The 24,208-nt window shown below is 39.7% G+C and overlaps 1 protein-coding gene across 1 annotated transcript in view; it reads right to left on the bottom strand.

Annotated features, from left to right (window-relative positions):
• Positions 1–263: 263 nt before the first annotated feature.
• RPH3A (rabphilin 3A) overlaps positions 264–24,208 on the bottom strand; it is a 726,349-nt gene continuing 702,404 nt past the window's right edge. The window contains exon 19 of the mRNA XM_086943083.1: positions 264–6,580. Within this exon, the coding sequence (XP_086799209.1) occupies positions 6,450–6,580 (131 nt within the window). The 3' untranslated portion in view covers positions 264–6,449. The remainder of the gene's footprint in view (positions 6,581–24,208) is intronic.

Below are 24,208 nucleotides of genomic sequence, written 5' to 3'. Positions count from 1 at the left end.
CTTTTGGTCTGGCTCACACTATACAAATGCACAACTATGAATAAATAAAACTGAACTTTCTCATCCTCCTCCTCTAACTTCCTGTATTCTTCCTCTTTTATGATGCCTGACTACGGCATTTCTGATTAATGACCCAATTAACATATAAAACGCTCAGGCTTCATGTAAATATTTTATGGCACATCTCTTCCGAAATAAACATTTACGATGATGTTGATGATTTATATAAACACAAAGAGAGAGACACTGCTTCTTTTACATTTTTACTTTATTAGATACACCACAGAAATAGAGAAAATGTTTGTATCTGCATGCAGTGGAAGACAGGAGATTTCTAATCTGATACTTGTTCGCGTTAGTACACAAACAGTTTGCTGTTCACTGCATGCTCATTAGAATGCAAACATCCCTATTAGAGGCACTGCACCATTCCCAGTCCATATGCTCATGCTTTATTTACAATTAAAGATAAACTATTATTTAAAGTCGCCTATGTCATACATGTATAGAGTTAACCAGAAAAACGCGGAAGCATGTGCCAAATATACACATTGTCAAATGATTTGCACAACACTTAAATGGCATTGAAAAAGATAGCTTTTTAATCAATACAAGACCATAATATGCTGTGCTCTGAAGTCATGTTGATTGTCTAGAAGAAATATCGTGGGTGTGTAGGGTGAGAGAAGTTGAAAAGGTATATGAAGTCAATCATTATTTCATTGTTCTGTGCTTCACTGTAGGTGAGTGTTTTGTCACATTGTCAGTTTTTCAAAGATCAATCCTGACTGAGTCATAGCAATCTAACAATGAATATTCCTGCAAGCATACAGAACAGTATATTAAATTCTTTACCTGAAATACAAGGAGAATCAATGTCTCCAGTCAACTAATTGAATTTTCATGTTCTGCAACATATATTCTAGTATGGCACAATTACATCCTCATCTTCCCACTACTGCGTATAAAGGAAACACTGAGTCTGTTCAGCAACCTACTGCCATGAAAATTACCAGTGCTATATTATGATACAAATTTACAAAATGTTCAGCTTAAATGCTGAGAATGTATTTTCAGTCATCACAAAGTACCTTCTATGATTTATCAGAACAATGCAAACAACATTGATGATTTTATTAGATATAACACTTAAAATATTAAAGCAACATATACCACGCACTAAAAACACCTATGTTCCTTAATAAAGGAATCACACAACACAAGAGGACAAGAAAGAATTAGTCATCTATATAGCTTCCCTAAAATATTTCATGCATAGGGTCAGCAATTTTGCAATGCATTTATGGGTGTTGTGATTCTTTTAAGAAAAAGTTGAGGTTGTGCAAATGAGACTGATAGCCGAGCGAAGACTGCACCACATTTATTCTACTTTTATGAATAAATGCACTTTCAAGAGCATAGTCATCAGATGGTGATACATTCACACATGAAAGGAATAACGTTCTCTGGCTGTGAAAGGTAACTATATATTAGTGATGTTACTTTGATTATATTAATATTCTATTGAAAGGCAAGTACAGAAAAAATCCTGGCAAAATATGTATTGAAAACTGAATAATGAACTGCGTTCCACAGCAAATAAAGACTAATGTGGAATTTTTTTCTTAGGAAGATTACGGAGGTTAAACAAAAGATCATAACATATATGTCTATGTGCCTGGCATCATATTTTTTTCTCAAGTACACAATGGTAGAAATAGTCCAATTGTTATCTCTCTACTGCCCATTTCCACCCAACGTCAAAGAAGGCAGTTTTGTGTCTTCTTCATATATTCTAGTGTACGCACTCACATCTGGCTGTAAATTCTGATTTTTTAAATAATAGCAATGCGGTACAGCATCAAACCGTATGCTGTACCGCATACAGCATACGGTTTGATGCTGTATCAAACCGTATGATTACCAATATGATTAATTTGTCACATAGTTAATGAGTTTACCACACTGAAACATAAGTCATGCTTAGAAATTAGGTGTTACTGTATAGGATGGCTGGGAAAGAGCTTTGTATCCCCCCAAGGACATAACAGTACCATGGGCATTGGTAAATATGGTATTTCATAGGGACATGTCATTTTATTTCAGTATGAGAAATGTTCAGGTGAAACGCTCCTAACTGTGGTGTTCTTGAAAGACTTGTAATCCCAAATGGGCCCAGAGGGCGATGTATTTAGCTAATGAGGTAATAAGTGAAGGCTTTTATTTTTTGAGGCCGGTTGCATTTTTTTAATGTGATATTCAATGTATATTTTCAATTTCAATTTTTTTAATGTGATATTCAATGTATATTTTCAATTAAATTAATATGATTTGCTAATGTTCAAGACACAAGGGAAGCATATTAAAACTAAATAAAAACACAAATGTGTGATGGCTCACCCCTTGTCCAATTATAGAGTAATCGCCTGCTACTGAGTGCTGTGCCAAGCATTATTTGCTATCTGCAATATCACTGCCTCCAGTAGAGCTCCCAGTAGTGCCCATTGCACATAATGCGTATATTTTCAATCCAACTCACGGCCCAGTTTCCTGATAGGTCTGTTTGGAACCTAACATGCACAACAAAGGGGGTGTGGAAGTTACACTAACAATGTTGTTACCCTCTCTGGGCCTCCTAGGCAGGGTCATGACAGCATAAGGGATGACAGGAGAATGATAGCCCCATACTAACTCATGGAACGTTTTTAACCCTGCCTAGGAGGCCCAGGATAAACAGCCCTAAACTGCCCTCTCTCACTCACACTCACTCAACTCCCATGAACTCAGCTAAAAGTGCACTCTTCACCACCTTAAAAAAGTCAAACCTTTTATCCAAGCCAACGACTTCAAACTAATTATCCAATCGCTGGTCCTATCCAAAATTGATTACGGGAATGCCCTTCTGTTCGGTACTCCCAAAATCCACCTCGCCCCCATAAAATCCGTCCTCAACCTCGCAGCTAGATTAACAACCAACAGTAAATGTTTTGACCACATCTCCCCTACCCTCAAGACCCTCAAATGGCTCCCCATCGAAGGCAGATCTTCCTACAATATTGTGTGTATCACACGCAAAGCCCTCTATCGGAACTCTCCAACATATCTCTCATCAAAACTCAAAACATCTGGCAGTGCTAGATACCTGAGAAGCACTAACACCCTTCTGCTCATTCCACCTCTTCTCAAAAAAGCGCGTTGAAATCCCGCTCCTTCTCTGGCAAGGCCCCTACCATCTGGAACGCCCTCCCCAAAGACCTCCGATGCAACACCTCCTTTGACAGCTTCAAAAAAGACCTTATAATCCACCTCCTCACTAAATTCTTGGGATAATTAGATCCTAGATCCCCCCTCTTCATACTGTCGCCACCCCCCCCCCCAGGAACCTGCATACCACGTCCTCCCTAATACATTGTATAGCTTACCTTCCCCATTGTCACACTGTTCATAATAATCTGCTCTCGATTACGATATACGCATGACATTCAGTATGGTATTCTATTTATGCCCTAATTTCGTATGATATCTGATGTAATTTGCTTCATACTCTGCTTATTGTTATTTTACTTCTGCCTTTATTTTCATTTGATGTCTGATGTAATTTGCTTCATAGACTATTTATTGTTATTTTTGTCCTCCTATGTTCAATGAGGATGTGAAGCGCTCTGATACCCTTCGGTGTAGCCAGCGCTATATAAAACCTTTCAAATAAAAATAAAAAATAAAAATAAAAAACTACTACTGTAGTTTTAATAAGACATTGCAATGTGGATTGCTTTCAATGTTTTTTATTTACATATTTAAAAAACATTACTCCACCCCTAACAATGGTTGCACAGGGGTTGTTGTAGCATGCCCAAGGAAGAAGCATACCACTATTAGTGAGTAAAGGAAGTTTTTACCCAAATATGGGTTCCAAGAGAGGGAGCGCAACACTTTTAGTCTTACTTTCTCTTCCCCTTTGTTGTGTGTGTTAGGCTAATAGTTTGGTAGGAAGGTTGATGAGTTGCACCTCTCGTACCTTTTTTTGTGTACAGTTCTGTTTGGAAATCAGACATTGTGACACAAACGCCAGCTTGCGTTTCATGGGCTCTGCAGTATTGCTATTAAGATATAACAGGCTACGTTATGAAATATGTGGATAACATTATCAATCTACTGATCGTAAATATTCCTAAACTGAGCACTTGTCATATTTCTAGAGTCATAATAAATATGTATTGTTGCAGTTAACTTTAATAAAAATTATATGGTCATTTACAGTAAATGAAAGCTGAAATCAATTTTAACATAGGAGCTACCCGACTCTTGTTTAATTGATTTTCAGTAAACCAGAACAACAAATTGTACTGATCAAAAATAAATGTCTGCTGTGATACGTTGTACATCAGCACAATAGTGCTGCCTGGATCTTACAGAAGCTACAGGTTTCTTTACATATTTATAGCATAATGCTCGCCATGTACTGCCATTGTTTTTTGTATGTGAAGGTGTGTTAAGCAACATTGCTTCACCACTTGGTGAACTTCCTGAAGCTCAGATACATTATGTACCATAAAATAGAAAATGGAGTACAGAAATTGGTACATTCATTGTGAAAGTAATTGTGGTAAACTGGAAAGGTTGTGTTATCAGCTTGCGCATTTATTCAGTTTGTTCCTTTGAATTAATATTGAACTACACTTTCTTTCTAAATGAAAAGTTATGGTGTGCTGACCTTTAACTAACAATGTGTCTTGATGCCACTGTACTGCACCTGGATTACTGTACAGTAACATAAATATGTATTTCACAAGACAACTGAAGTGATAAATTGTGTTAATATGGCAAGACTAACCTAATCCTCAATAATAATGAGTATTTAATCTTCAAGGGCAGTCATTTCATAATAAACTTGAATTGACAACAATTAAGCCAGAGAACAAATGTATGTCTAAAAGAATTAAATAATCCATAAAAGAAAGGATATTGAAAGGTGTATGAAGTATTTATATTGTGGACGTACAGTGATGCTCTGTAAACATTCATATCCCTATTCTACATGCAGATTGAGGAAGAAGGAAACAATTTAGAATAATCCTTACACTGTAACAACAACGGTTCAGCTAAAATGCACATATTTAATTTTAACAGATGTTTAATCTTTAGTTCTTCAATGTCTACAATCGTTTTTGAACAGTTGATAAAAACTCAGTTCATGTCACTGGTAATGTTTTGAAATTAACAATTCAAACTGATTGCTTTTTAGTGGATTAGATGCAAGTTGTAAATATTACAATGACCAGAAAATTAGACGAACACCTTCAGTGTCAGAGTTAAATGTATATACTTGTGTGTGTGAAATTTGTCTAAAAACCACACACACCCTTGCTTTACAATAGAAAAGGGTGTATTATGCCCAGAACTTTAATATTGAAGACAAAGAACATTAAAAGAAACACAGATATCTATGATTTTTGTCTTAAAAAAAGACCTCTATGGTGTTAGAAGGTGCACTAGATTTCTGATATTCATTGTATTAGAATAACTGTTGATCAGAAAAAGACAATCATAAACATTAGAGCAGGCACACTATGAGCATCTGAAGAGTTTTTGTGAGAATCTAGGGTGATGGACATTTCTCCAGTATCCAGAGGAAATTAAAATTTGCATGAGAAAACACACGGTGATTTTTATCCACTGTTTTATCAATAAGATGGAGAAAACTCTACCACTTAATTGTAATCAGGGTTGAGCATTCCTCCAGAAATTAGACTCAATTTGAAATCAGGCCCAGAATGCACCGACCATGAGGTTGAAAATGTTATGCCATTTCAAATCATGCAGTAATACGATCTTCCACATTCTATTGTAATTGCTAGTAAACAGAGATTGGCTTGAGGCAAGTAGCTCCTCCCATCCTTCTTGATAATGCACACAAAAATGGAAGGAAGGACCTAAGTGTTAGGAGAGTAGAGATGCTTGTATGTGCCAGATAAAACATCAGACATGCACTGACAAGGAAGCGAAATTGGGCGAGCAAAAATTCTGTGAAATTCTTCTTGCATATACACATTACACCTTTTTGAGACATATGCATTTAAAATATTATGATAATTCAAAGTACATTTTTGAAATTCAAGCATCTATCATTATCAAAGTATGAATATTGCTCAACTGCTTTAAACCGAATACATACAAAATGCAACATTATATTCATTCAAATCATGTTGAATTTTCATTCAGACTTTCGTACTGGTAACAATTACATTTTAAATGTCCAAAGAAAAATATGCTGGTTCTATGAAATTAAAATAGGTACATTTACTTTAAATTTAATACCAACATAATTTCTTCTCTATTTAAGGGAGAGTGCTGAAAAGTGGAAACAAACTGGAAGACAAGACACCAACATTTACAGTGAGGTGGTACAGAATACTGTATGGATTTCCTATAAATACTCATATAGTTCTTTAATCACTTGGCACATGGTTTTCATTGTGTAGGTTGTGCCAGCGTTCAATTTTCTTATCCTTGTTCTTAAGACACTCATACCAGTGTTTTAAGCGTTCTCCTTTTGCTGTTATTCCGAGAACACACCCACCTGTGAATAAAAGTAAGAAGGTGATTAACATTGTTTCAAGTGGAAGTTTATTGCATTTTTTGTGCCTCAGTTGCTCCAGAATTTTTTTTTATTGGCTACATGAAATGACATAACCCCTAAATAAGCCTGTTTCTCTGGCTTGAACATTTGCTAAGGGCAGTGATAAGGCTCAGGTAAATGTATAAGCTTTATTTCAGCTATCTAACTATTGTTTTTACAGATATCTTGTCTTTACTCAAGGGTTAGGCAGTTCTGTTTCTTTATATTGTCAAAGAGAAAAAAATTTCAATCAGTGTGGGATGGAAGTAATGAAGGCATTTATTCAATGGTTCATAATTACCAATACAAAGTCGGGTATTTTTGCAGGTTATTTCACTTACTGTGACCGAAGTTTCAGTCGCTCAATTAATCATTTAATATTGGCTTAACATGTGCCTGAAAAGTCTTCCAGAAGACAGGATCACATGGAGGAAGTGAGCAGGAAATCTGGATAAGAATAAAGTAAGTCCAACTGAATTTTAGACTATAGAGTCAAGGCATAGTTGCTTGACGCGAGTGGCCACAAAGAACAAAAGAGACATTTTGCTACAATATGTGAGGTCCTCAACCTCGAGAATATATTGTAAATGTCACTGAAATTGCACTTATATAGTGCTTACTAGCCCTGATGAGGTGTCAAAGTGCTTTTAGGTGTGTAGCACACTCAGGGAACCCAAAAAGTATTAGTGGTAAATTAATATTAATTTGAGTGGTGGATGTGTAAGTCTGTTATTTGGATAGAAAGGCATAGAAGGGGGAGTGGTTTGCATTCATATAGCGCTTGGTACCTCTGATGAGACATCAAATCACTTTTCGAGGAGTATCACGCTACTCCGGAACGCAGATAGGATTAGTGGTGATTTAGTATGGGGGAAATATGAAATTAATTTGAGGAGTGAACATGTGAGTCTGTTAGTTGGATATGAATGGGATTGGGCGAATCCTTCCAGATGGTTAAGTCACCACGAATGAGAATAATAGTGAATTAGTAGGCAAGTTGAGAAAGACGTGCAGGATGATAACACATTATTGTTTTGATTCAAGAACTAAAAGATAGGCAAATAGATATGTCTTGCAACATCAGTGGTACAGGCAGTGATGGGAGTGTAACTGATGCTTAACATGGGCTAGTTTGAAATGTCTAAGGGGATATATAACATTTTGTTGACATATAGTCTAGTGGTATATTGAGAGAGGGGTGTGTGTTGCTGCCATGCAGAAGCAGCTGAACTGTGGAAAGATGACAAGGTCATGTATAAATGGGCAGTGAATGACTCAATCAATCAATGAAGGGTTTGTAAAGTGCAACTACTCGCCAGTGAGGGTCTCACAGTGCTGGGGGGAGGAGGAGAGCAGATCCATCTAAGTGCTGGAGTCATTGACTGAAGAACGGTATTTCAAGAGTTTGTCGTTCCGAATTTTAGAAGCCTTGAAGGTTGGTGGTTTGTTATGTTATTGGGTTTAGAGAGTGTGAAAATAGCCCAGAAGGCACCATGGCACTAGCAGGCATAACAACTGATTTCATGGTTTGGGTTCAAAGGTTGAATAGATGTGGACTTCCTATTTTGTGGGTGACAAGTCCATGTTTTTTTTTGAAGAATTGGATCATTTATGGTTGTTGACGTTCAGCAGCTGCTCTATGAAGTTAATGCAGATGCTGTGCACAGTGATTTGGGTGTAGAGTGGGCTTTAAGCACACTGGCATTTGAAGGGCTCTCTGTACGGTGCAGGTGTCTGATAGCAATGTGTAGGAAAAGGCGAGGTCTCATACATTTTAGAGGTAGTAATGACGTCAGTGACATCAATACTATAGACTGGTCTGTAATCGGCACATCAACACAACCAGATGATTTGGTGAGTGGGGTGGTTAAAGTAAGAGAAGTACCACTAGGTGTGAAAGTGAGGTGAGTTGGCCGAAGTCAATGGTGCATGCTGATATGAGCCGGGTGCCAAAGTCCAGCAGAAGCAATGAGTGCCTGAAATGGATCGGACAGTGGTTGGAGGACTAACCATTTATACAATTCAGTGTCTAGAAAGAGAATAAGGGCATTGATGTGCATTTCGAACCTCCTATGTCTTTGCTACAAGATATTTACTTTAAAAAAAGGGGGCAAAAAGACCCCTAAAACCATTTGAACAGTGATTAGAATACATGCGTTTGCATCTTTTAACCTTTTAAATTGATGCACATTAAAATCATCAGGTTTTTGTAGTGCACCCCCCAGGAAACGTATGAGCATTTTCACTGCCTTAGGCAAAATGTTATTTTGCCTAGGAGTGCTTCCCACACATTGGAAAAAGAACACTTTTCAGATATTTCGTTATAATTTGTTGCCACCACTAGCTGGTGCCCACGTGTTCTAAACTTCCCTTTCTTTAGGGAGTGCTGAGACACGGCACCCCTCCCTTTTATCACCCTATTGCTACAAACGGAATTATTTGGGGGGGAATGCATGACATTTATTAGCATGGGATGCAGTACATTATGCACATCAACAGACTGGTGAACAGTCCACCTTGTTAACCAATCATATTCTGAGAAAGTCTAGACATTGATCCGTTTGGATGACTTTATGCCTTTCGAGAAGTTTAATGGTTTATTTCCTCTTAGTAACTTCATCTATCTGTTTGAATTAACATTAAGCTTTTCTAATGCATCAGGGTTATTAGCTCAATATTCCACGATTCGTGCCTATCAGTAGGCAGTAGATCAGTATTTGTTGCATGTGTTAATATGAGACGTTTGTCTGAAAGATCAGCTTGATACTTATCAACAATGCTAATAAAATAATAACTTGTTTTATGTAGTGCCTTATACCGCACTGATGCCATTTCTAAGCACTCTACGTAGCAGATGTTACTATTAGCCCAGTTAATGCTACTAAAATTTACCAACTGTGGAAGGAAAGACGGCAGATATGGCCTTCAGGGCATTCAAACATGTGGCCTGTAGATCGCAAGAGATGTGAGCTGTACATTTAACTCACTGAGCCATGCTACAGGGAATGCAGTTGCGGCCTAAGGGTGTTTGCAGTTGCCTCAATTACGTCAAATGATGGCGAATTAGTAGCCCATTCAGTTCTTTCACTTAGTATTATTTTCCAAAAGGCAGTCAAATCCTTGTGATCTAAACTGGATCTTGGATTATTTCAAGTTTTATTTTCAATAATTATCTCGTATTCTTCAATTGTGCTCTAATATATAGATCTACAAGTCGAAACGTCATCCAAATTCGGTGGTGAGTGCTTCAGGTCACAAAGCAACGTCTTTCTGTGAAATAATTTCTCTGATTTGCATATAAGATACAGATGATTTGAAGACCTTGAATACATCTGCAATAATAGTAGGTAATCTGAAATGTTTCTATAATTGCATCTGTCTCAAACTCGTCATCCAAACAAAGCAAGATTTCCTGTAGTGAGGCAGTAACTACTTATTGAGTTACCATGGTATGATTTATCATCCTCCAGTTGAACCTTAAACCATTATTTTAACTTCTTCATTTGTTAAATGAAGGACAAATTGTAGAATAGAACTTTGATCACTAAATGCACTATACAAAAATCTATAATCAGCATCTTGAACACATAAGTATGTAGTCAATAGCACTTTAACGCTGGCTGCGCAAAAAAAACAAAAAGGATGTAAGCTGCTAGACAAAAGACGTAGCATTATATGGATACCATTCATTTAATAAACTTGGGAAGGGTGGGGGAATGTGGGAATCAATCCTTCCTCCTAAAGGTTGATCAAGAATAGTTGGATTAACTATCCATGAAACTACTGTAAGCAATTGCGTACATAAATCACTTAGTTTCATGTTAAAACCCCCCACAAGAATAATTTGGGATATTTTCATATTACAGTGTACCCAATCGATAATCAAATTTCTAAGTGCAATAGGCCATTTTTTAATGTTTGCAGTTGTTATTGGCCTGAAATCATCATTATGAAAATTAATAAGTACATTGTCCTAACATTTGCCGAAATTCAGTCCAAGAATCTGCAAGAGGGGTAACTCACTTCATCTAACTATGACCTCACAACTTAAAGGAGGTAGGTAGATGGTTTAGCCAGGACTGCTGAAGTAGTCTTCCTAAAGACTATTTGTATACTGTGTGAGCACTTTCACCACCTTCAACGCCTTCTGGCCTGAAAATGACTCTCCCCCAGGCACTCAGGAAGGTATTGTGAGGATCTTGGGGCTGAAATTTTAATGTCCATCTATCATTTAAGCCACAAATACAATCAGTTATGGGTACATGTTTTGGGATTTTGCGATCACTGGAAACATTTTCGGGCTTATTATCTACCTCTGCAAAGAAAACAGTCATCCAGGCTCTTATTACATCAAGACTAGATTATGGTATCATGCTTTACCTGGGCTTGCCGGGATATCTTTTACAGAGATTGCAGGTGCTGCAAAATGTGGCAGTCTGCCTCCTTTTGAAACTGCCTGTGAGAGAGCATATCGCAAATGTGATACATCCCATGTCGTTACAATGCCGTTGTAACAACGACCACGTTGTTACATCGCATAGCATTACAACGCAAGTTGTTACAACGACTTACTGTAGGATGCGCTGAATGTTGGAATAGTATCATTTACTATTCCAACTCCAGTCTGTACAACAGTAGGGAAGGTATTGGATTTTAAATCCAACCCTTTCTGCCCCCTGCAGCAAGTCGTTGTAACAACTTGAGTTGTAATGGTTTGTGCTGTAACAACGCGGTCGTTGTAACCACTGCGTTGACATGAAATGCGTTTGTTATATATTCAACAGGAACAATTGAGGAACAATTTGAGGCTTTTGAGAAGATTTATTAACAGCAGCACAGCAACAGAGAATGCAGCTTCTTGGCATACAGGAACAGAATAACTGACCTGATGCCCAGGAGCCAGAAGTGTTCTAAAGAACACTCAAAGAATAATAACAGAAACTTAAAAGGTACAGTGTAAAATACATGTCAGTGAAAATGTAACACATCTCCTTTCAATAAACAAAAATAAACAATCACACGTTATGAAACATAATCATCAAATTTCCTGGGAACAAATCTTGGTCGAACAGACATCTTGACTCTGGAGGCATTTGAATCCTTTGCTGCTTGTTGAGTACAAGAATTCATAGACTGATGAACACTGGGACATTTAGCAACGCGTTTGATGTTCCACAACTTGCCATCTTGGGTTATAACACTATTACTAAACACTCTTACCACTTTCATTGGCTTGCCAAACTTATCAGAACATTTTGTTATTAACCCAGGTCTTTTGATCCTAACTAAATCTCCCACTGCAATATTGGGAGTTCTGACATTCCATTTATTGTCATACTACTATTATATTTTGCTTGTTTATTCTCAACTTTCTGAGCAGCCTGTTCAACCAATTCCTTTGAAAAAGATTTATTAGAACATTTATCTCTAGACCACCAAGGACAAATAGTTGAAGCCGGATCACGTCCCTTGAAAAGACGGAAAGGTCTAATTTCTGTGGTTGAATGGGGAGTAATTCTATAAAACCAAAGTTTTTCTCCTAAAATGGTTTTCCAATCAATACCGGACTTACACACATCCGCAATGAACCCTTTCAAAACCCTATTAAAATGTTCCACTAATCCATTTTCATGTGGTTCATAAAAAGACACAGTATGATGTTTAATACAATGTAATTTAAAGAAATTCTCCATTTCTAATGAAGTAAGTTGAACCCCATTATCAGTGACAATAGTCGAAGGACAACCCTCTCTGGAAAAGACCTCTTTAAAAAACTCTACCACCATGTTAGTAGAGGCAGACGACACAAACTTAACTTCTGGCCATTTAGAATGGTGGTCTACAAGTACAAAAGCATAATGAGAATCGCTTGGAAGACACAAAAATGGACCAGAGATATCAAAAGCAAATTTTTCTTCCAGGGAACAGTAGGCCAAGAGGTTGTCTTCAATGGGGGAACACTGACTTTTAGCATTTTGTCATTTCCCATGCAAACAGTACACTCTCTTACTTTGTGATCAACCAAGCGATCTAAACCCGGCCACCAAAAATAATTCCTTATTAACCTTTTCATGGCCGACATTCCTGGATGAGATTTATGTGCCACATCCAAAATCATATTTTGCATGGCAAAAGGTGGTACACATTTACCTGACTTGAAAACCAAATTGTTCTCAAGTTCTAATTCATTGGAGACATTGAACATTGGCATAAAATCCTCTTTTAAATGTTTTTATCAGGCCAACCCTCTAAAATATATTTTTTGATGGTCTGTAGTGTGAGATCTTGGTTATCAGCAGATTCCCACATTTCCTCAGTAATTTCATCAAAAGAAGTTGACAAAACATCATGTAAACAAGTAACAACCTCAGTATAATCCAACATTTTGCTGTTTGAAGTTAAACAGGGATGACAAGACATAAAATCTGCAACTACATTCTTTTTACCTGGAACATACTCAGGAGTGAAAGAATACTCCTGAAGTCTAGAAGTTAACCTGGAAATGCGTGCCGTGGAATTCCACCCTCCACCTGGAGAAAGAATATTTACTAACAGCTTGTGATCCGTTCTCAGCACAAATTTACTGCCCCAAATAAAATTCCTGAAATGTTCGATCGCCCACACACAAGCTAAAAGCTCTTTTTCTATGACCGCATATCTACGCTCAGTTTCATTAAGAGTGCGAGATGCAAAACACACATTCCACTCCTCCTTACCCGACCTTTGAGACAACACAGAACCAACATCATATATACTGGCGTCAACCGTGATCACACGCATTTTGTTCAGACAGAAAGGTCTAAGGGTAGGAGCATGCAGGATCTTTGACTTAATGAGCTCAAAAGCCGATTGTTGTTCATTCCCCCAAACAAAAGAATTTCCTTGTCTAAGAAGCTTCCTGAGAGGTTCCATTTTGGTTGCAAAATTGTTGACAAATTTACTATAATATTCGCACATACCTGCAAATGACAGTAACTGATCTCTATTAGTGGCAGGAGGAGCTTCACTTATACCATCTACATTTGATCTTTTAGGAACTACACCATCCCCTGATAATGTGGGACCCAAATATTCAACCAAAGATTGAAATAATTTGCACTTTCTAGCCTTTAAAGTCAAACCATTTTCTCTCAATTTTTCACACACACAGCGCAAAAGTAGTAAATGTTCTTCATTTCTACTAGAAAAAAATAAAATAGCGTCTTTAAAACACTTTACAAAATGATCAACATCTCTGAAAATATTATACATGACTCTTTGAAATACTGAGGCCGCCGAAGCCAACCCAAACGGCATTCTTGTATATTGGAAAAGGCCCTGAGGGGTAATAAAGGCTGTGAGGCATTTTGAATCATCAGTAAGGGGAATTTGGTGATATGCTGATCTTAAATCGAGAGTGGAAAAAACTTTAGCACCTTCTAGCATAGAAACTACCTCATTTATGTTGGGAAGGGGATGGCAATCCACAATTTTAGCCAAATTTAGAGCCCTGAGGTCCACACACATTCTCAAAGATTTATCAGGTTTCCTAACCAAAACAATCGGAGAAACCCATTCCGCAGAATCAATGGGTTCAATGATTTTTTCTAAAACCAATTCATCTAATGTTTTTTGGGGATCTTCCCTAACATTAATAGGAACATCTCTTAACATTTGTTTAACCGGAACCACTCCAGATTTAAGTTTAATTTCATGAGAATAGTTCCGAATCATACCTAACTTGTCTGAAAAAACATCCTTAAATTCTGATTTTATTAACTCAGTTCCTTTATCATTGACAATAGAGGAAACATTCTCAACATCAAAAATTTCTCCAAGCATAACAGGATCTTTGGCACAGGGATTAAGTATAATGCCAAATCTCCATTGATCCTTCCAACCAATCACATTCACACCCATAACTGCCACATACAGTTTAACCTCAACACATCTGGATTTGAAAGTATTTTCCGCAACAAAATAACCTAACATCTCTACCCTTGAACCATTGAAACTCACAGCACAAATCTCAGACGGAAGGATGTCTGAGAAATGTAACACCTGTCCTAAACGCTCATCAAAATATTCTTTAGTAATGATGGTCCAAGGTGAACCTGAGTCAGCCCTTAGGTTAAGACTTACACCCAACACAAACATTTCACAAATAGGTTTCTTAATGACCTGTCAATCAACTGAAACATAAACCATAGAAATTTCTTCACTCAGATAAACCACAAATCCTTTATTTTTTGTAGCACAATTTTCTGCACTATTACAAACACAACTGCAAACTTTTGAAGGTTGCTCTGTAACAAAAGCTACTTTACTTTTAGGATTTTTAACAAATTTCCTAACGTCCCTACATACAGTTGAAAAATACCCTAATCTCCCACACTTCCTGCATTCTTTATTTATAGCAGGGCAACCAGCATACGAAGCAACATGCGTTCTACTGCCACATTTATAACATATCACGGATTTATCAAACCTCTAAAAATTCACTGGATTATTCAACCTGTTGACATTAAAAGTAGGATGTACATTATCATTGACATGACCATCTTTATGTTTAACCAAACAAACTTCATCAGACGAATCTGATTTGTTTACACTATGTTTTTGAACAGTGAGCATCCATTTCTGAGACTGCTCTAAAGATTTCGCAATAGCAATAGCCTCAGACAATTTAGGATCACCGAGTTCCCAAAGACGTTCTTGCGTTTTTTTTGTTCTTAACATGAACAATGATTTGATCTCTCAACATCTCATCACACATACTTCCAAAGTTACAATGTATGGATAAAGATCTTAAAGCAGTCATAAACTCATCAAACGATTCTGTATCTTGTTGTGCACGAGTGTAAAACTTATATCTATTAAGAGCTATATTTGAAACAGACTTAAATCTTTTTTCAATCCTAAGAAGTGCTTCCTTATAGACATTAGTACCTTCACCTTCACCATCTGCAGGTGGAATGGGAGGTAAAGTCCTAAAAACCATTTGTCCTTCTGAACCTAAACAGTGTAACAGTATACTTTTCTTTCTCTCCGCACCCAAGCGTTCACCATCAATCGCCTTCATGTAGTTGAAAAACTCTTCCTTCCAACTTGTCCATGGAATTGGAGGATCTCCTTTGTTTTGTAAAAAATTCTCTGGTGGATCAAATTGCATGTTGTAAATATGGAAAAAGTACTAAAAATGGTTCGGAAAGATACTACTCTGAAGAACAGAAAAGTATTTAAAAGATGTATTGCTTTGCTCGTGGAAAGTGTATGACCTTTCTTCTTATGTTTATAATGAAGTGATCCAGAAAACAAAATTTTGTAAAAGTGACCAAAAACTTCCTTGTTATGGCAGTATAACCTTCTTCTGTATCGTTATATAGTTATATTAAGTCACAAAACTTACTTGCAGAAATAAACGTTTCTGAAACCAAAGAAACACCCGATACATCGAAAATCGCACTCGGTGAAACGTTGCTATGGTAACAAAAAAATATATATATCCAAAATGGCCGCCACGCAGCCCAACTACGTCATGCCGCACTGAGTGTAGCCGAGTGAAAAGAAACTTGTGGCAACCTCTCGCGCTACTTCAGGCTTCCAATATGTGACGCTTTATTGGAACAGCAACCCTTGGTTCCATTCTTCGTCCGATGACGCTTTGAAGAAGGTGCAATGACGATGTTGTGTCTTGCGTCGTCAACTTGGAAAAACGCTCCAGAGGCCGGTGCAATGATTCAAAGGTAAACTTCCATAAATAACTCCACACCTGTGCTGCTGTATATCCAAGTAAAGATGGTTTGTTTCCCTCGTCGCCAAAATTTGTTATATATTCCACAGGAACAATTTGAGGCTTTTGAGAAGATTTATTAACAGCAGCACAGCAACAGAGAATGCAGCTTCTTGGCACACAGGAACAAAATAACTGACCTGATGCCCAGGAGCCAGAAGTGTTCTAAAGAACACTCAAAGAATATTTAACAGAAACTTAAAGGTACAGTGTAAAATACATGTCAGTGAAAATGTAACAGCGTTGTATCGCACTTGTTGTAAACGATGTCTCCCGCATATCTCCTCACATTTACATGATCTACATTGGCTTCCCCATAGCAAAAGAATTGTGTTCAGTGCACTGGTGCTGACACATGGGGCTGTGTACCTTACAGCCAGATTCAGTTTCCATTCTCCCACCTAAAATCTGAGATCTGCCAATAAACTATTGGCAATTATTCCTAGAATAAGGAAGACTAGAACAGGAGGCAGATCATTGGCTTTTCTGCGTGCCACCGCTGGGAACCTACTCCCACTAGATGTGCTGGCTGTTTCTAATCTATTAGCCTCTAAAAAGAGTCTGGATACTTGGCTTTTTAATCAGGCTTGAACTACAGTTATTATCCTCTGATCTTTGGCTACTTCGCTGGGACACTATAAGTCGAATTTCATCATTATCAGCACCTTCTCCAGAAACCAATGCTGCTTCATAGAGCTCAGTGTTCTATTATCTTGCCTTGAGGATTTGGATATAATTCACATGGCAGAGTTTTGTAGCACTTGTAAGATTTGTATGAAATACGCTGCTGTGACACAGTTGAGAGAGGTTCTCTAATTCACTAATTTTCAGTCCAATCCCTCTCGCAATAAGTGCTCCCTGAGAGAATCAAGTCCGGATTTGTTGGAACAGTTTTTTCATTTAACATGAAAGAATTTAACATTTTGATTGTGTCTCTTAGCCTGAAAAGTGGAATGTAAAAGCACCAATAGTATATCATTTCATTTTGTGTACCAGAGACATTTTTGATGTGACTAAACTTACTCCGAGACTTGATAGGCTGACTATGTAGAACTCTTCATGATTAAAAGACTTTGTGATGAATGCTATTCATCGTCACCACTTTCTGATCAACCTTCTAGAAGTCTCTAAAGACCCAGAATACATTGCACAAACACTAAAAGGGAAGAGAAATATTGGGAAAATGATTATTCTTCTGCGCACTCTTGGGGCATCCTGTGACCTTCTTTGCTGCCTGCCCTTACCTGCTGACACAGCCACTGGCTGTCTCCCTCCCGCCGCCGCAGTGTCCATTCTTCAGCGGCTGCAGCGTGGAGGGGGACCACAACCCCCAGGCTCCCTCGCGGCAAACGCGATCCACGCGCCTGGAGGCGCTCATAAGCAGGCACAGCCCCGGTGGAGCGGGCGTCTTCTGAGCACTCTTGGGGCATCCTGTGACCTTCTTTGCTGCCTGCCCTTACCAGCTGACACAGCCAATGGCCGTCTCCCTCCCGCCGCCGCAGCGTCCATTCTTCAGCGGCCGCAGCGTGAAGGGGGACCACACCCCCCAGGCTTCCTCGTGGCCATCGTGCTCCTTGCATCTGGAGGCGCTCATAAGCACGCACAGCCCCCGCATCGCGGGATCGCGCTTGGGTTGTGCCGGGCGCAGCCCGGGCCAAGGGCGGGCCCGTTCTAGCCCGTTACAGCCTGGAAGAGACCGGACCGGAACCACCCTCTTTCGTCCTCCACAAACCGGGAGTACTATCAGCCCCTCTGTTATCTATGATTGTGGCCCATGGCGGCCCGCAAAGGTATGAAACCTACTACCATGACAGGGCACGTCATTGGGACTTTGGACCAATGTATTGTGAGGGCATCATCGCTCTTAGAACGAGAGATAGCTGTTTCAGAGCGTCTGTCCCAGGATCCGGCATTTCTAAAAAGATCCTCACTGGGCCAGTTAGCTCAAGTACTCTCACCAGTTCATCCTCGCCGAGATTCCGATATGGCAGGACTAGCTATAGACCAATTTCACTCTGCAACCTTCATGATTGATCCACCCATCGGGACGGTTAACCTAGACACAATTGGGTTGGAGGGAACTATAAACACAACCACCCCATCCGTCTCTCCTGCATGCAATGAAGGAGCCATCCTAAAAGGAAATGAGCGGGTGCCACACTTTGGGGTAGAAAACCTAAGTAGCAGAAAATAAGCAGCCACACTGAAGTATCTATTGTGGAGCCAGGCGTGCCAATAGATCTTTTGGCACCAATGTTGAATAATCATGATCAACCTCACTAAGACCTGCCTTTAAACTCTTTGAACGCAGATCTGTTGCTCAATAAACTATCCTTGACTATCTCTCTGATAATTCAGCCGGTGGAGAGAAGGCTTATGCTAATTGAAAATAGGCTGACAAAACTGGAGGATTTAACTATTAAAAATACTGACCTCACCAAGGAACTAGCAGCCATCATAGTCCATGGTCGAGTACAGCTCAATCCAGTTGGGCCACGCAAACTAATCTTCAGCCTTTACCCCCCAAACCGCCAATTCCACAACCGGTTACCCATGACAAATTGCCAGGTGCGCTGCAAAGACAATCTTTACCTAAAGTAGCAGAAATCACACGATCTTTTCCATCAGTAAATCATCGGTCTGTGGATCGACCTAAGAAGGCCCCCTTTCTTCTGGAACCACCGTGTATTGATCTCCCCCAGAAAGCGTTCCTTATGTGGTGGTCCAAACTGGGGTCCCCAAATTGGCACTCGACCAAACAGAATCCTACTTAGAACTTAAAAACAAAGAGATGTATTGGTTGAACACTTGTAGACCACTGCCAAGGAATGTGCGATCGCAATTCTTGTTTGCCAGAAGGGTTGGTTGGGTGGGCCCTAAAATCAAAAATGTGGACGGGGACTGTGTTGTTATTAATTTTCAAAATCCCACGGTGGTGGACCATGTTTGTAGGAGCAATCCTAATTGTGTAGCTTCCAAAATTAAAACTATGAAGCTAAGTTATTTCTATCCCCCACACAAATGTTCCCCACCACAAACTTGGTTTTCTGCCCAATGTCAACCGCCATTCGATGTCAGGTATGATGAGGAGGGCTCGTGGGGTTGGAGGGGCAGTAATCATTTCCTAGGGTTTCCGGTTACCAATAGGTTTAGTGTTTTAGATCAGGTCGACTGACTAAGGGTGCCTATTATGTGCTGCTCTCAGCCCACTACAGCCCAGCAGAGGTAAAAACCATTTATGGGTCCACAGGGATATTAGACTACCAGCCAACAACTTCGGAAGTCATGTACCATGGATAGAATTTGCCTCGTAATTCGAGCGAGTATGTGGTCAGGTCAATTCACCATGTGGGACCCACGGACCAACTAACCACTCATTCCGCTGGTGGCCAAACCGTGTGTGCTGAACCCTTACACCTTACTCTTCTTAATCACAGGGGTGGTCTCGAGCACCCTAAATCACAGGTAAACCTGGGCAATATGCTGTTGTCTCGGGAAAAACCATTGACAATTATTTCCTGGAATATCGCGGCCCTAGCAACCAACCTAGACAACCCTGATTGGTGTGCCTTTATTGATCTTTATGGGATCTGCCTATTCCAGGAATCTTGGGCTTTAACCCCTCTTCATAGATCCGGATATATTACCTATGCGGAACAAGCTATTAAGGGCCCAAAAGGGAGACCATCAGGAGGGCTGTGCATTTGGGTGGGGTTACACTTCGGATTCACGGCAAAAAGAATTGACACAAACAGCCCAGATCTTACATGTATCCTTCTGACCCATAAGAAACTATCCGAATTTGCACTGATCAACAACTACTCGCGTCCTGTAGGGCACGGTGGAACTTCTCAGACCCTAGAGTTTCTAATCACTCTATTGAAACTTCTACCAGGCGATACCACTCTCCTGATTAGAGGCAACTTTAATTGTGCCTACGAACCCCTCAGTGGCGTCCCCTCTATTTCTTCAGATGAAGATGAAATCTGGTCAATTCCACCTCCGAGTATGTATTGTGCCAAAGGCTGGACCCCCCTTGTTCTTCAGCTCACCTCCCTTACCTACTCATTTGCTTTAAGGGCCTGTAATGGGCGATTTCGTGGGGATTCCCAAGGGCAACCGACCTATAGGGGACTGGGTCATGCCTCCGTGATTGACTACTTTTTGGTTTATCTGGAACTTTGCATAAGATCCTAGACTTCTATATAACTAGGCGCACGGAGAGCGATCACGATCCCCTGACTATTGATTTAGATCTCCAGTTGGTGAATGAGGACCACGATGATGCAACGCACACAAATGGTGGTCTAAGAGTGGTGCAAGGTGGGAGGCGAGTCCGCTGGGCAACAATCAAGCAGTCCAAAAAAAATATAGCCTCTCTGTACCAGAGTATACTTCCCCAACTTGAAAGGGTAAACCTTGTACTTGAAAATTCCACAGATAATGACGTGGCTGGCGAGATTGGTGGTATCCACAAGGAATTTATTGAAATCCTAACGGATTCCTTTTGCAAATCAGTGCCCACAAAGCCTAAGAGGAAGGAGGACTTAAACCCCTGGTTCACTAGGGGCTGTAATAATGACAAGAGTGCACTTCTTAAGGCCCTTAAGCAAGGCCATAAGCCATGTGTCACTGAAGCTAGACATGTATACAAGAAAATTATTCTCAACGCAAAATCAGAATGGGAAACTGAACGATGGCAAGCCATTAGGGCTGCGCTCATCGCAAAAGATTCAAGGACCTTCTGGAATCTCGTTCACATCGGGAAAACGGAGGGCAAATCCTTGATTGATCCGAACATTCCCGAAGAATCTTGGGCTCTTTATTTTAAGGATCTATATTCTTCCACGAACAAGAATAGTGAAACCCCGCCTATCCTACTGACCATCGACCCAACTTGGGGTACGCCTCCCTGTACGCTAGTGGAGGTTCAAATGGCACCTCCAACAGAACAAAGCATCAGGGTTAGACCGGATCCCTGGTGACCTTTTCAGAGATGAACAGACAGTATGGGCACCTTATTTGTCTTTGCTGTTCAATGCTATCCTCCAGGGTTCACCGTTACCATCTACTTGGACGGGCGTGGACATAGTTCCCATATTTAAAAAGGGTTCCCCGCTCAAACCGTCCTATTATAGGCCCATCAGCCTTATTGACGTGAGTCAGAAAATCTTTGCTCAGCTCCTCTTACAGCATTTGCAGGACTGAATTGATGAAAATAGTATCCGGACCCCGCTTCAAGCGGGGTTCAGGGCCAAACTTTCTACCATTGATCAACTCTTCAGGCTCCAGGTCCTGCACTGGAAGCACGTTGTATTGGATGGGAGTAGCCTATATTTGACCTTTGTGGACTTAAAATCCGCATTTGATATGGTGGATGATCGTAACCAACTATGAAATATATTGCTATCAATGGGGGCTCCACCGTATCTATGCTACCAATTTAAACTTCTTCACGAAGGGACATATGCCAGAGTTCGCTATGACAAGAATGGCCAACTAACGGGCCCGTTTCCGGTTGAAAAGGGTGTTCGACAGGGCGGCGTTCTTGCGCCCACCCTTTTCTCCCTCTTTCTTAACGGGCTCATTGACGAACTACTGGCCACCAAAGATATTGACTCCCCCAAACTGGCCTCTCAGAGATTTCCTGCACTTATGTTTGCAGATGACACCCTGCTGCTTTCTAAATCACCAATGGACATGTAGCGGGTGCTAAATCAGTTTACTATTTTCTGCAAAAAAAGGAACCTGATGGTCAATATTGACAAAACTAAGTATATGGCTTTGATTGCCAATACTACCAACTGTCCCCACCTCATGATGGAGGGTATGCCCTTGGATAGGGTCCCTATTTTTGAGTATCTGGGTTTAATGCTGAATGATAAAATTGGGTGGGCTCCCCAAAAAGTCAAGGCAAATTTAAAACTCACGCAGGCTATTGGGGGCATTCTAAAAATACAAAAAAAATGTGTTGTAAAAACAATAAGTGCCCCCCTTGAAATATTTAGCGTCCAGGCAAGGTCATCGTCCCTCTATGGGGCGGAACTCTGGGGCCACACACCAGCAAACGAACTAACTAATACAGAAAACAATTTTATTAGGCAGATTATGTCCCTCCCTAAAAACACGCCGCTTGTGCCGTTAAGGCTTGATCTAAACATTTGTCCAATTGCTGAGGTTATAGCTTCGCAGCCTTTGCTGTTTTGGAGGAGACTATGGAGTACTCCCGAGCTGGCGAGCTACAAGGAAGAACTAAAAGTGGTTCTGGGTTCTTTAGGTGCTGACAAGATCCCTTGGCTTTCTTTTGTTAGGCAGTCTTTTATTTTGATCGGGCTAGAAAACCTCTGGACGAATCCCGAGGCATCTAGCTCAGTCACTTCTAAGAAATCACTTGCCCTAACAATAAAAGATTATAACCTAACGAAAGTACTTTGTGCCGCCAAAACCCCAAGCCTAACCCATGAGTTTCTCGATTTCAAACCACACTACGGCTTTGAGACTGAATTAGATGTTATACAACCTACTCTAGCAAAGAAGGTGTTTTTACAATTTAGATATGGAACATTGCCCCTACATGCATTTACTGACAGGTGGACTGGAGGCCCACCTCGTCCATGCCCAGCTTGTAGGAAGGAGAAGGTATCCCCTCTTCATGTTGTACTTTTTTGTCCAACATATGCTGTGATTCGGAAGAAGTGGGTCATCCAGCTATGCAAAAACTTGGGCATCAGGAACTATCTCGTTTTTTATAGGATTTTGAGAACTGATACTAGTCCTGTGATAGTTGCTGCAGTAGCAAAGTTCCTATTCTTAATGTGGCAGATACGCAGGAAATTAATTAGTTAAACTCTGTAATGTTTCTGTATTAATTTAACCATGTAGATTCTGGGAATGAATTGCTTCCTAATGTAATCTTACCCTTCTTTTAATAATATTTAGACTTAATTTATAATTTTACTAATAATTAAATTCTGCTTTCCCAATGTGATTTCTCGTTGCATTGATGTATTTTAATCATTGGCCAGCATTCAAATGTAATTTTAAATACGATGAAGGAATATTTGTATTCTTTTTTATTGTCTATGTGCTTTTATGGTTGTATCCAACCGAAATAAAGTTTTCTTGAACAAATGAATGATTATTATATGTTAGAACTGAATCAAAAGGGGTCATGCTGAAACTTGAAGCAATGAAAATAAAGCTTACACTCAATAGACTATTTGACGTCACATTTATAAGATCATCATCAGAACTAGTTTGGTCACACAACATTCTGTCCCATGGGGTTAGTCACTATGAAGATTTGCTGCAGTTAAGATATCCACCACTGCCTTCAATGGCGAGTTGATGCCACAAAATTTCAGACAAATTACTGTTTTGATAGAAAACCATTTATCTGGACAGTGACTTACCCATGCTTTGCCGCGTCTGTCACCTTGCTTCCTCAGAAATAACAGACAGTTCTATTTAATGATGGCGCCTTTCCAAAGGGTCAGGAAAGTCCATCCGAATTAAAAGATCACTTTGTTCAATGTCCTGAAAAGATATTTCTCACACCCACGATGGTCGCCTCACTGCCCCTATTAAGTCTGAATGTCTACTCGAAGCTTGCCCAATATACTATGGTCTTTGACAAAAGTTGTAACTATGCAACAGTCCTAGATCTGGAGGACAAAAATGAAATTGACACTTAATCTGCAGCTTGTATATCTTCTTCTTCTGGATGATCTGGTCAGCAGGAACAGAAGGTGCAAAATGGAACTGTTGGACTTCTTCTAATTTTCACTTGTGGAGCACTTTTTAGGTCTGATCTGCAT

This window comes from Lissotriton vulgaris, chromosome 11 (genome assembly GCF_964263255.1).
Source record: "Lissotriton vulgaris chromosome 11, aLisVul1.2, whole genome shotgun sequence".
NCBI lineage: Eukaryota > Metazoa > Chordata > Amphibia > Caudata > Salamandridae > Lissotriton > Lissotriton vulgaris.
This window is presented reverse-complemented; position numbering and strand designations above follow the sequence as displayed.